The 14961-nt window shown below is 32.3% G+C and overlaps 1 protein-coding gene across 6 annotated transcripts in view; it reads left to right on the top strand.

Annotated features, from left to right (window-relative positions):
* Positions 1-14961, top strand: part of LOC123676367 — a 20883-nt gene extending 5922 nt beyond the window's left edge. For 2 of the 6 annotated variants that reach the window (XM_045612242.1, XM_045612240.1), the window contains exons 2-10: positions 2131-2273; positions 2375-2486; positions 11066-11152; positions 11253-11593; positions 11746-11960; positions 12065-12201; positions 12811-13202; positions 13357-13635; positions 14208-14961. In XM_045612242.1, the coding sequence (XP_045468198.1) occupies positions 2187-2273; positions 2375-2486; positions 11066-11152; positions 11253-11593; positions 11746-11960; positions 12065-12201; positions 12811-13202; positions 13357-13635; positions 14208-14831 (2274 nt within the window). In that variant the 5' untranslated portion in view covers positions 2131-2186 and the 3' untranslated portion in view covers positions 14832-14961. The other 4 variants (XM_045612236.1, XM_045612237.1, XM_045612239.1 and 1 more) reach the window with 4 other exon arrangements.

Genomic DNA, 14961 nt, shown 5'->3' with positions numbered 1-14961 from the left:
AAGCAGTAAAAGACCCTTTTGGGTTTTAAAATAATAAAAGTTTTTGGACAACAAGCGTTTTCTTGCAAATTATCCACATCTGTTGAAATGAAAGATTTGAAAGACTATTTATTCTTTTGTGTTCAAGTAGTAAAGAAAACAACTTTCTTTAAAGCAGGCTGTTTTAGTAAAATTGCTGAATCGGGATATTGCGATTTTGACGAAACAGAAAAGGTGTCGTTTTGTATAGGTAAGTTTTTTGCTGAATTTATCGAAAATATGAGTGCCAGTGATAGTGTAGGCGAAGAAACAAGTCGTGAACCATTACCGAAGAAAAGCAACCAGACCTATAAGAGTGATTGCGAAAAATTATCATTATTTTATATATATTTAAATTTTAAATTATTACATAAATATATTTCTTTGTTTTTCAATTTTTTTTATTATGTAACTTCTTATATTTTTCATTAATTCATCAATATTTATCATTAATAAAGTATAATTCTATGGACTCAGTTCTTTCAAAACTCCTAAAAAAAAGGAAAAAATAATCTACCTAAATTTGGCAACATCTACCTAAATTTCGAACCTCTATCTACCTTTATTTGAGCTCAGTGGGTTGGCAGCACTGCTCGGCGCACTAGAGCTTCGAGTCCTTGCTATGAGTGGAACGCGCCAAAACGAAACTGTCAAATTCAACGTAAACAAACCAGCGTTCTAGGTTCTACATCTGTCTCGTACTTTAAATGTAGAATAATCACGTCTGACAGACGACAGAAAATTACGGTTGTCAAATCAGCCTGCTGGACAAATAAACGGATCTACAAATGCTTATTGTGTGTTTATGTCATATTAAAAATTGTTTTTTCTCGATAATGCCTCAATTTTGCGCGGTTGTGAAATGTGGAAGTAGAAGCGGCAGAGATAAGGTTTCATTCCACCGATTTCCTTCTATTTACGACAATAGAAAAAATATTAATCCTCTGTCTCAAAAGAGACGTGAATTGTGGATTAAGGCAATTAGAAGAGCAGATTTAACTACTGAGAAGTTGAAATGGGCAACTGTATGTTCAAAACATTTTGTAGGAGGTATGTTCAAAGAATCAAGGAAACATAGGCATATAAAAAATTATTTCTTTTTTCATTTTAGGCAAGCCAAGTGCATTGAAAGATGTTGACAATATAGACTGGGTACCGAATCAATCACTTGGCTACAAAAAAAATATCAATGCACTTCAAAGCATCCAGAAATTGAATCGTAGGAAACAGCGAGATAAAAATGAGATCCCAAACCCAAATATTACAGTTGATATGGATAGAATTAAGGATCGTATTGACAATGACCCCTTGTGCGAAGCCTTGAATAATCCAGCTGTTCGAAGCTTGGATATTATTGATGAAGAAGGTATAATTGAACCTGAATAATAAACATAACCAAACTTAATTTAACAGTGACAACTGACAAGACAACCCCTAGAAATGACTGCATAAACATTCTCTTTCTCTCTCATTCAGCAGAAACATCGGTCTTTCGTTTCGCTGGAACCGATGAGGCATCGAATGAAACAGCGCTGAATTCGAGAAACGTTTAAGAACCCGCTGTACAGCACAGAATACTAAATATATACAGTGTACGCTGAACCATCAATAGTTTACAATACAATAGTTGACACAGCGCTGACTTTCCGAACTCGCCCATAGTTTCCGTTTGTATTTATCTATGTTTTTAAGCATTACAAGCTGACGTCACAACCCACATGTCAAATGCACTGTGGGGCAACCATAAATTCATTTAGCAAGCAGAACATCACATTCCGATATAAAAACCTGTTTAAATAACATTCCCCGTTTTAAAATGCCTGCATTTTGTGCAGTAGTTGGTTGTTCCATGCGAGGAGAAAGAGACAATGTGAAATTTTATAGAGTTCCTGCAGCTCTAAAAAACAGTGGTGATCACTTAAATGAACTGTCAAAAAATCGAAGGGAGAGTTGGATTAAAGTACTTGAACGTGGAAATTTGAGTGAAACCTTTTTAAAAAACGCACGTATATGTTCTAGACACTTTTTATCTGGTGAGTCCATGTGGTTATGGTTCCCAGAAGTTTGTAAATAATTTTTTTATTGAGTTAATTTCCAAATATCAATTTTAAGGAGCCCCAGCTCAACTAAAGGATGACAAGAATATAGATTGGATTCCAACCCAATATATGGGATATATAAGCGGCTCTTCCAAAAATGAACAATCTTTGGAGAGATATGAAAGATATACGAGTTGTTCCAGTCAGAAAAAAACAGTAGGTTCATTAATAAATATTGATGCAAAATGACTACTTTTATATTTGAAATTCTGTGATCCGAATAATTATAGATATCGCATTTCAATTTCTTATTACAGAAATCAACACCCTCACCAGTACCTTCAGTAGTTGAAGAATATAAACATGACACAATGGAGGGATGTTCTTATCAGGTCATCAGTAATCAGTTAACTCAACTGCAGAAAGAGTGTAAGAATCAATTTCTCCTCATATTTCTTGTTAATATCATGAGCCAGAGTTGCATAAAACATTTTGAAATTTTTTTCCAAGAACTCAAAATAATACACTCCACAATTGACGCAAATCAAACACGAATAATTAATATTACTGCGACCTTTAACATTTTTGGGAAAATTCCGTATTTAAAGCTGTTATTAATTATGTGAACTAATGGCTTAATTATGAAATTAATAGTTTGTTTGATCACTTTCATTGGAATCTCGTCTTGGCCACAACATTTTTTATTAGCTAATCTCTTTATCACCTGAAGAACCTCTTCTTCAGTTACATCGAACATATAGAATGATTTCTCGATTCGTACAATTTTATTGAGAGGTGTAGATGAAACAATGAGCTGAGGTATTTGTGAGCATGGACATTGGTTGCCATTTACTTTGATGATTCGAAGTATGCAAGCAAATATTAGTGACAAAACCTCTAGAAGAGAAAGCTTTCAGTGAACTCCCCAAAATGCAATTCACCAATAAATGGTACAAGAATTTCTTCTCTATAGCGGTTTGCTGTAAATGTTCCATTGAAGAAAATTGGGCCAATAATTCCCCTCCAACTCATAGCTCACCAAACTTCAACTTTTGAGAACAGGGTGTCTCAATAAAAAAATGTGCCGGTTTTTCACCTCTCGACATTCTTATGTTTTGTGAGTTGACATACCAAGAAAGGTGAAACCAGGCTTCGTCAGAAAAAAAACGTTCATGAGGTTATTACTGACAAAAAACCATCCTATGAAGATAATCAACTTCTTGAACCTTGATGTCTTGTTTTAATATCTTATGACATGTAGCAACAGAGACACTAGCGAGTTGGTATAAAACTGACAAGTTCTTGGAGCTTCTTCCATGATATTTTCGACTGTATTATTTAAATCTGGTGTCCTTTTTATTTGTCAATCACTTTCACTTTTTCTTTCCACACTGCCAGTTTCTCGGAAAACACTAACGCACCGTTTAACAGTGCTTTGGAAACATCCGTCATGAATTCCGTTAGACATTGTATAGAATATTTCCATCAGCTTTCAATCTTCTGACCATTTCTGATGTGAGATTCGATTATGAATGCCTTTTATAAATCGGAAAAACCCATTTTTAATTTATACTTTCTTCACAGATTGGAAAATCCAAATTCTAAATATGACAGTTTAAAGTGAAATGGAAAAATTACCAGATAATGATATTGGTCGAAGTCCAAGCTAAGCGCTACTTGTAATAACATAAAATCCACTCTAATTTCACGAATTTAAACGAGACAATATTTATCTTTGCATTTTTTTCTGGAAATAGATATAGAGTTATTTCTTTAGTTGACCTCAATTTAACTTTAACCCCAAAATGTCAATACGAAGATGTGAGCGGCATAAGAAACAATGTGGAAAATCAACCGAACTAGCTATTCTGGGTGAAAATTACAAATGCAATAATTTTAAAATGATCCTATTATCCAATAGAGGTCAAAATTAAGGTATAATTCGATAATTATGGTACCGATGGCTACGCAAGGTTAGGTTGCGTTTACTGTCAAAATACTCAAAATCAGCTGACTGGAAATGTCTTATTCATAGACAAACTAATCAAATCTAGTTTATAAGTTGTTTCAGATAAATCTTGATGGGTCTGTAAGATTTATAGTCACTTTACCACAAAACCACTTTGCTCTCGGATAGTATTGCCGAACACGACATTGGAAATAAATTTCTTGTTATTTTGACAAATAATGCAAAATATGCCTTCTCCGATCAAATGAAGCACCGTGTAATGGACTGTCAAAAATACTAAATCTATGACTAAATGTCATATAATGATAGAGTCATAGAAAGAAAGCCTGTTCATTTGTCTATGGGTAGAGTCAAGTGAGTCTCTAAAAAAACAATTAACTCTCAAACAAATAATAAACAATTACTTTCCAACATGCAAGCTAACGTTCGCTAAGTGGATATAGTGCCTTAAAAAAAGAATTTTATTCTTCTCGAATGTAAAGTTTATCAATACAGCGAAGTATCCATAGACCTAATATCAATGATATTAGGTCTATGGAAGTATCTCAACAATATTCTATGGTACAACAACAGTGTTGCTACTTCTTAGTTCTTAGGAACTACAGAAATTGGGTTAAATTCATCAAAGCCAGATAAATTGTAACATATATCATCTATGTAAACAGTAGATATTTATTATGATAATGGAAAGTAAGAAGTCAAATAGATATTGCTCAGTTCCACAGTGTTCTACAAGTGCAATGGAAAATGTTACCCTCCATTATTTTCCGAAAAATAAGTTGTTAGCTGCTGAGTGGAAGCGAGTGCTTCGTATAAAAAAACCTATCTCCAAATATATGAATGTGTGTAGTTTACATTTTAAACAGACAGACTATTATTTACCAGGTAAGATAATTAATTATTTTACGAGATATATGTCATATTTGATTTGAAGCTTGATTACAAATAGAAACAACAGTCTCAGGTGAACGAATATTTTTCAGATTATCCTGCTAAAAGAAGAATACTAAAGAATGGGATAATTCCGTCAGAGAATCTACCTAGAGACCCTAGAGTGCCCATTGATGAAGTACTGTGGAAAAACCAAACAAAATCTTCACAGAAGAGAACTGAACGACGAAGCGAATCAACTGTTCATGAAGAAATTCAAAGTCAAGAAGAATATTTAATGGAAAATCCCAACCCAATGGAATTGTTAGAGGATAAGAAAATAGATGGTACACTTTTTAATTTTACAATATTATTACCAAAACAATATACAGGGTGTCCCATAAGTGGCACGTCACAGTGACACCGGAGGTAGGTCAGCTAAAGAGGGACCTAACCAGCCTAACATGACCCCAGTAAAAGTTGCATGGTTTTCGAGTTATTACCAAATTACGTTTTTTAGTGAATTTTCACCTTTTTTAACATTGTCAGGGTCAGAATTCTGCTGGAAAGCTCTCGAAGCTTATTTTTTTTGTTGTAATGGAATCTTAAATAGTTATTTAAAATGACATAAGTATGATTCTGTCAAAAAGTTATGTGGATTTCCGTAAATTAATGGATAAATCTTGATTTCAATTGCTAGCAAAACGAGAACTTCGACTTTGGACACCTGCTGTGAAAAAAAAATCCTTGAAACAAAACGAGCAAGTAACATCGAAAAATTGGGCATTTTAGACAGATTTAGAAATGGTACAATACACGAATCTTATGCCCATAAAACTAGGTATTTTCATCATTTTACCGATGCCCTACTTAACTAAGTTGAAACTAGGAACCCCGCTATCAGGTAATTTTGCCGCTTGCTATGACATTACATTTGATACCGGGCTTTGTTATTATTTGTTAAAGTCACAATAGGGAAAAAGATGGATTAGGGAAAGCGAAAAAGAAATTTTATTGAAAAAAAAAGGTAAATTAATTAAAAACAGACTTAACTTTCGATTATTTATTTAATTCTTAAATCTAACTCACAGTAAATGTTCAAACTGTTTCCCTCGGACTCTAATGCATAAATGACACCGTTTTATAAAATTACGATTCAATTTTCTTAAACTAATTTCCGATATGGTCCGGGCTGCGTCGAATACGCGTTCACGCAATTCTTCCTCGCTTCTTATTGGTTTTGCATACACTTTGTCCTTTAAACATTGAATCGTAATTTTATAAAACGGTGTCATTTATGCATTAGAGTCCGAGGGAAACAGTTTGAACATTTACTGTAAGTTAGATTTAAGAATTAAATAAATAAACGAAAGTTAAGTCTGTTTTTAATTAATTTACCTTTTTTTTTCAATAATATTCCTTTTTCGCTTCCCCTAATCCATCTTTTTCCTTATTGTGACTTTAACAAAGCCCGGTATCAAATGTAATGTCATAGCAAGCGGCAAAATTACCTGATAGCGGGGTTCCTAGTTTCAACTTAGTTAAGTAGGGCATCGGTAAAATGATGAAAATACCTAGTTTTATGGGCATAAGATTCGTGTATTGTACCATTTCTAAATCTGTCTAAAATGCCCAATTTTTTGATGTTACTTGCTCGTTTTGTTTCAAGGATTTTTTTTTCACAGCAGGTGTCCAAAGTCGAAGTTCTCGTTTTGCTAGAAATTGAAATCAAGATTTATCCATTAATTTACGGAAATCCACATAACTTTTTGACAGAATCATACTCATGTCATCTTAAATAACTATTTAAGATTCCATTACAACAAAAAAAATAAGCTTCGAGAGCTTTCCAGCAGAATTCTGACCCTGACAATGTTAAAAAAGGTGAAAATTCACTAAAAAACGTAATTTGGTAATAACTCGAAAACCATGCAACTTTTACTGGGGTCATGTTAGGCTGGTTAGGTCCCTCTTTAGCTGACCTACCTCCGGTGTCACTGTGACGTGCCACTTATGGGACACCCTGTATTTTCAAGAATCTTACACGTTCTTTGAAATGCTGGAACCATCCGTTGCTTAGATATAAATTCAAGGCTTTTTGTTTCATCATTTTTCCAAAAACCGTCATATTTCTTTGTTCTTGGAAAATCAGCTCAATTTCCATATCTGGTATTTCTGCCTTGAGAGTGCATTTTTTTGTCAATTCAAATGGTTTGTTTACTCTCTTGAGAACTTGTCTTCTTTTTTTTTTACAACAAATCGTGAACTTAGCAATCCCATATTTCTTCGCCAATAAGTTAATATTCAGACTTTTGTTGATGCCTTCTAGAATTTTCTCATAAAGAGATAAACATCTTGATTTTCTATTAACTTTCACCCTTTTTTTAGCTATAGTATAGTATACAAAAATAAAGCGAGAGAACTAGTGAATGTGTGAACCAGTGATGGATAACTGACCATAAATAGCAAAAACCTGTTCATGCCTTAGATATCTGACACTCTTAACTCCGTATTGTACTGTTCCTATTTTGACGCCTATTTTCATGACTAAATTTCCTCCCACTAGTACTAATTTCAATTGAAAGCAGGTTTTTTTAAACTCTAGTTTTATACCTTATTATCGAACTGCTTAATGATCTGGAATAGCTTATGTCGTCTACTCCTCACACTACGCAAAAATATTGTACAATATTTGTCCTCACACTCTTGAAATTTTTGTGTGAATTTTTTGCCAGTGTTAGACCTCAAACAACAAAAAATTAAGTGATGGTTTCACACAACAACTAAACGAAGTAACAAGTTATTTGGACAATTCTGGCACCAGTATACTATTTAGACAAAAAAATTAAGGTTCAAATTTGCGTAGCTAGACCCGATATATTGTAGAGAGCGAAAGGATTTGTAACTTCGAAAAAAGTGGCCTACGCCAAAAAGTACTACAAATAAATTATGAAAAGTGGAGTATTTCGAAATCAGAATTTTATGGAGATAATTATTGATTTATTTATTTATTATATTTTCATTTATAGTTAGTAGGGTATAAAAATTGGGCATTCTCATTTGAAAAAAGGTGCTATCGTGTTTCACCACTTTTGGAATATTTTGAAATCAGAATTTCATTGAGATAATTTTATTTATATATTATATTTTCATTTATAATGAGAAGGGTATAAAATTTGGGCATTCTCATTTGAAAAAAGGTGATATCGTGTTTCACCACTTTTGGACCAGTTTATAGAGTCAAAAATAATTTAAGCTTATGTGCTGAGTACTGTCGATTTCGTCAAAAATTGAAATATTCTCCTAGCCCAAAATTTACAAGTTATCTACCGATCGGGCATTATTGACTCACCCTGTATAATCGGCTATAAAAGTTAGATTTTTCGGAAAACAAAATATTGCAAATACTTTGTACAGTGCTCCTCGCGTTTTAACATTGTGGCAAAATAAGTACGACATACATATTACAGGGCGACTGTAATGGCAAGAGAAATTAATGGTTTATAGGGTATGGTCCATATATCACCTTGGTTACTATGGTTAGTAAATTGGTGGTCCGTATATGTCGAATTCCTCAAAAACCGGTGACTATTTCCTCAAACGTCGGTGAGTTATTTGACACCAGAGCAACCGTTATTTTATTCTGGTTAGGTTCGGTAACCACGCTCACTCCGGTTGGCAGTTTGCATTTTAATTTTCAAATTATTGTTTATGAATATTTTCCATGACATCTAACACTCAAAAACTTTATTATTCTAATTATGAAACAAATACCATTCAGAGCCATTAAGAACTATTAGTTAATACGAAGCAGGTTACCTGACACATTGAAAACCATTAGTAACCGCTTTCAAATTTTCGGCGATATACGGACCATTCCTCTGAGGTCATGCCCATATATGAATACTCTTACATATTTATAGTCTAAGAGCCAGTGGGCGGCAGACCACAAATATTTTAGGAAAGCCTAAAATTTCCTCAGTGAGTCTATTGTACCTATCGACCATGATATGGGGGCTAGCTAAGCGCGGTTGCGGTGGCCTCAGCTACCATCAGGCGCGACAGGGGTGAAAATTTCAAGAACTAAAAGTGTTTTAGGAAAGCTGCCGATTTAATATGTCAGAATACACTCTTATAGCTATTCAAAAACGAAACCGCAGACGATTGTCGCGGTGGTGAAGTGGTGGCAGGAGTTTTCAAAATAAAAAATGTTTTTTCCAGAAATATTTTAGGAAACTTGAGATTCATATATATTATTCTTTGAAATTTCAGAAGCTTAAACTTTTGAAGGCAGACCGGTACGTCGGTTCCTTTGACCTGGCAGACCTTTCCTTTCTCCCCCGCAAGTATAAAAATTCAGGTTGGTCCCGATTTTATTTCAATAACTTTGGCGTCGGATAGAACAACTGTTTTTATGAGAAAGAGCTCATATAAACATATCCTAACAAGCTCCGTTTTAGAAATACAGGGTATTAAAGTTTGGAATATATTATCAACTTGCTGAAATATTCAAGACTGATATACAAAAGAAAAGATTTCAACATACTTATTATAGATTATTTTATATTTATCAACAAATCTTCATTCCTAACTCCAAATACAGTGTCTTGAAAAGTAATCTATAAATGAGTCAATAAAATATACTGTTCTTCAAAAGTTAGGGAACTGGAGAAAAAATTGATAATTGAAAAACTCTTTTGAAATCATTGTCTTAAAAGCATAGTAATATAAGAAAAAACACAAAAACTCCCTATGTCTTTTTTGGTACTTAGTTACATACACACATATATATAATCAAAATCCCAATGATACCATTCGGCGTTTGGACATACATACATTTCAGAATATTATATACGTCTGGTTGGTTAAAAAATTTGAGAATGAGTTCCCTAACTTCTGAAGAGCAGTATAGATATAAATTCAAAAACAATCAAATCAGTCTTCACTTTTTCTTTTGAGATATGCTTGTAAGCTATGGCATATACTATTGAAAGCTGCAATACTGTTACGGAGTGGATTATTTTGTGATTTTGAAGTCCTGTAGAAACATGTTCCCAAATTCTGTGTAGATCGTACTGGATATTCATGACAATCAGATACAGAATTCAATTTTGTATTAGTTTTCAAGCAACCATTCTTGATACTGTGCATATATTTTACTCCCAAGGTTTCATTTTGTCTATGTCTAAAGGCTGCCTCAGTGCGAATTAATTGGAATTTTTATCTAGCTAATTATGTTAAACTCGTAGTGAACTTAAAAAATACAGTCTAACTCTAAATCTTTGTTTGGCTGATCTTGCACAATCCCAGGGCAGAGCAAAGATCTATTCGACTGGTAACAGCGCTCGCTGTTAATTTGAATATTTTAACACTGTTCTATTTCGACAATGCCAAACGCGCGTGGTCCTGTAATAATTCATTGGTTATGTCCGATAATATTCGTGTTATATCGAAAATCAATTCAAATACTATTTGAATGACAGAGAATGACCACAGAACATTTTACATTAGCATATCATATCAGTGCAGTTCCACAAATGTTTGTATTTCCTGCATGCTAGCATGCTCCAAGTTCGAATCAGAGCAGCGCTAAGACGCACCAGAACCGAATGCACTACTTGATATTTGTGATGTCATAAATTAGTTTTGTTGTGCAATAATCAAATTCAAATATTGACTTGATGACCTTGTTTTGCATTCTCTGAATCTTCGCTATACCTGCTTTGGAGGCATTTCCCCAACACACTAAAATATTTAAGGTGGGGTTCTATAAATGTTTTGTATAGGAATATTTGAAGCCTAAAAATTGAAAATGAAATGACGGAGATAAATGTTGGTTTCCTAGATAGCCTACTTGGAAACTGATATCTTTACTGTAAATCATGATTCTACTAGTGACTTAGGAAATCAATGATAATTTGGTAGTTTATGGTAGTCTTACTGAGATGTTATATTGTATTTGTAAATTGTTAATTAATAAATAATTGTGCATTCCATATATCAGCTCCTGTTTACTGTCCTAACTTTTCAACGGCTTTGAAAAAATCCTTTTGCAAATATTTTACATGTGATTCATGAAAAAACAATTTTTTTGTAACTGGCACTAGGTTACCTCCTTATATAGTTATAATGTAGTTTTTGACCCATGGTTTATTGAAATTATTTTCAGATGGAAGTCATTCTGGGAGAACTCGATCAAGCTCACTTATTAACCGAGAGTGTTCAACTAGAAATGAGTCAATCCATGATAAAAAACGTAAGCAAATCATTTCCATCAAATAACACAATGAAAACATATAATTTTTTTGAAATTGAAAAAAAATTATTTTCATTCTATGTTTAAAATCTTGTTACAGATTCACAATTAAACATTAAACATCCTGAGAAAGAAAAAACCAAAATATTGAAAAGATCAAAAAGGATATCAAGCAAAACTCGAAATAAAAAGGTATTAAAACCTTTTGTGTTTGTTAGTGTTGAAATGAAAAATAATAGAACCAAAGTATCAGTTCCAAAACCTAACAGAAATCAAGCAGCACTGGCGAAATCTAGGAAATTTGTTGACAGTAAATCTCAATTGAAATCTCTTTCAGTACCAATTAAAAGCAAATCTATTTCAAATCTGAAATCGGTAGGAGTCCAAACTGATTCATTGAGTACTATTCATCCTGGATATGAAAATATGGATGTTCAACAGGTATGATTTTCAACAATATATCAAAGATGGCTGAAAAAAAAAATTGAAACTGTCAAAAAATTTGAAAAAATATATTTTCATAATTGAAGGTTATGACTTTAGTTTTTCAGAATATTGTCCACATTACATTTCATTACTTCATACTGTTTCAGATTAGTTTGATTAGAAGCATTGATTATTTAAGGAAAAACTTAGTGGGACATGCAATGAAAGTGAAAGGAAAAACTTTCAAGGTCAACGAATGTTCAATCAGTTTTGAAGATCAAAATAGTGGAGAAATGAAGATGCTAGTTGTTCAACCTGATGAATTGGTCTCATCAGGGGCACTTCTCATAAAAGATATATTTGGAAGTTATGGGACAGATGGGTGAGAATGAGTTATTTTATTCCAGCGGAAACATTTTCTGGAAGTTGTTATTTTGCTTCATAGATTTATATGCTTGGAAAAAAAAAGAAATTTTTTTTTTTTAGGTTACAAGATTCAAGGAGCGTAAAAAAAGAAGTATCTTCTGACCATGACGTTTCAAAATCGTCACAACAATATTCTGATTTGGAAATGAGTGATAACCAAAGTAGTACATCAGAATTGTCTTGTATTAATTTTGATTGTGAGTACATTTATAATGAATAGTTTTAAAAACTCATTACTATAAGGTCTAGTATAATAATAATATAGTTAATTCAGAAACAGCAGCAAATTCAGATACAACTAACCTAAGGTTAATAGTAATAATAATAGTTTATTAAACATAAACATTGATCGCAGAGGCAAGAGCCTGTACGTGATATACTTATTAAGAATTAAGCAATTCAAGATGATGTAATTTTTCCTTGTAAATATCAGTTTAGGTTTTAGGAACAAAAAAGGAATTTCCTAGAAATCATGCAATACTAAATTTTTTCATGAAAAGAGTTAATATTAAGGGAGGTGCATATTAATGTATGTTTTTCCACACTATAATCGATTTCAATTTCTCTATAGAATAAAAATCTTTAAATCGGCCAAGAAGAAATATTTCATTTGCCATTGAATTTTTGACATTAACACATCCAAAATTAAAATGTTTCCAAACAACCAATTGCCTCGAAGTAGAAAGTAAAATAAAGTAGATCTACATATTTTCAACTTCATATAGTTTATTTATGTATTTATGTTCTGAATAAACTCTCATTATTATTATTATTAGATTTATTTATATGATTTTCGTTCATTTCAGCTGAGAAAAGTGTTGGAGATTCTATTTTAAATATAAGTGGCATCGAAGAGGTAAACTTAATAAATAGTGATAAAAATGAGAAAGTGCCTAATTCCAGTCCAGTGTTTGGTAAGGAGGTTAAGATACTGGTGAATAAATTACCTGAGAGCTTGGTGAGCGCTATACGAAATGGAAAAAGAGTAAGAGTGAAGTCTAAAAATTTCAAAAATAAGATTGGGTTCCTTAACTCTAAATTCATAGTAGAAGCTGAGCAGAAAGTTACTCCACAAAATTCATCAATAATTCTCAAAAGTTTCTCTTGTGAATGGTGTGAACTAAAATTCCCATCAACAACTTATTTACGAGAACACATGAGAGTTCATGAAAAAAAATCTGAAGAAATGTTCAAGCAGGTATGTGTATAAAGAAACAGTCAAATCATTATGTACGAGTATTCTCTAATGCTATTCTACTATGTAGTTGATTTTTTTAGAGGATCTATACTATTATAATATTTCTTAATGCTACCTTGCATAGAGATTCGATTGAAATTGTTTGCTTTTATAGGAACACAAAGAAATTATTAATTCAATAGAAGTTGTCGAGCATGATGAAATACAAGAACATGAGATTTCTGATGGTAATCATATTTGTGACTTATGTCGCAGAACATTCAACTATTATCAAAGTTACAAGTTTCACAAAGAGATTGTCCATGGTCAGATGAATGTGCAAAAAGAATCAGTTCACAATAGTAAAAGCTACAAAAATTGTGGCAAGAAATACAAAGAAGTGAACAAGGAAGAGTGTCCAGAAAAGGAAGATTCTGAAGAAACATGCCCTGAGGTAATTTGAATTGATTTATATGTGGGAATATTTCTCATATAGATAAAATGTCTGGGTTAATTTTTTCCAAAAGTGTAATTTGTTAGAGGTATTACTTCTATTGTTCATTCGAGATTGTTTCAAAGTGAATATGTCCTGAAAAAGCTCATTATTAATTGATGTATGTATTTGAGTTTGATTAATGATCACTAACATCATCCTCTTTTTGATGGTATTTACTTTACCCCAAGATAATAATTTAAAATATCACACGTGTAATTGAGTCTTTTAGAGATAATCTAATGGAGGAATTGTCGGATGAGGACAGACTTCAAGATACCAATTTTCAGCCAACGTTTCGTTTATTTTCTTGCATAAACTTCATCAGGGCCTGAAAGAGCACAAATTCTCTTGTGCTTTTTCAGGCCCTGATGAAGTTTATGCAAGAAAATAAACGAAACGTTGGCTGAAAATTAGTATCTTGAAGTCTGTCCTCATCCGACAATTCCTCCATTTGATGATCATTTAAATTGGAATTAGGGTTGTATGAAACTTCTACAATAACTCTAATTAAGTATTTGTATTATTTTCAGTGTTTGGGTGTATACCATAATATGGAAAAACTTGAATGTCACCTTCTTGAGTATCATAAAACGGTCTTGAAAAAATCAATATATAAATGTGATATTTGCTCAAAAATCTTCATTACCTATAGAAGTTTAGTATATCATAAAACAAAAACGCATAATGTGACTATGACCGAAGATGTTGATATTAAATTGAAATGTCCCAAATGCAAAAAGCTTATTGAAATCAAAGAATACAAACTTGTACATTCTATTCAGTGTGGAAAAGAATTAGAACAAAATAATCAAACAATCATGGAAGAATCAACAGGAACATCAAGAGATTCACCAAGCAATAACAAAATTATTAATTTAAATGAGGAAAAAACTGTAGTACATCCACATTCATCTTATAGTTCACAAAATTCATCAAATAATAGTTTTTCAGAAAATGGAATAATTATAAAGAGAAAATATACTTTGAGTTCAAGTTGTGATTTGGAGAATGAAAATGTAAAAGAGAAAAGATTCAAACAAGATGAAGTATTTGGAGAAAATACAAATTCTTCTCACCAAATATTGAACAGATTAAGAGATCTTCTAGGATCAAGTGATGGACCTAATGATATAACAATAGAGCTAGATGAATGATATCTTTCTCAAAGCAGATATGAACAGTTATCAGTTTTCTAAAATATATAAATTTATTTTTCGTTTAAAATGTAATATATCTTTAAAACACAAATTGACGAATGAATAAATTATTCTTGAAAAAAAAAAC

Source organism: Harmonia axyridis, chromosome 3, assembly GCF_914767665.1.
Source record: "Harmonia axyridis chromosome 3, icHarAxyr1.1, whole genome shotgun sequence".
Classification (NCBI taxonomy): Eukaryota; Metazoa; Arthropoda; class Insecta; order Coleoptera; family Coccinellidae; genus Harmonia; species Harmonia axyridis.
This window is presented reverse-complemented; position numbering and strand designations above follow the sequence as displayed.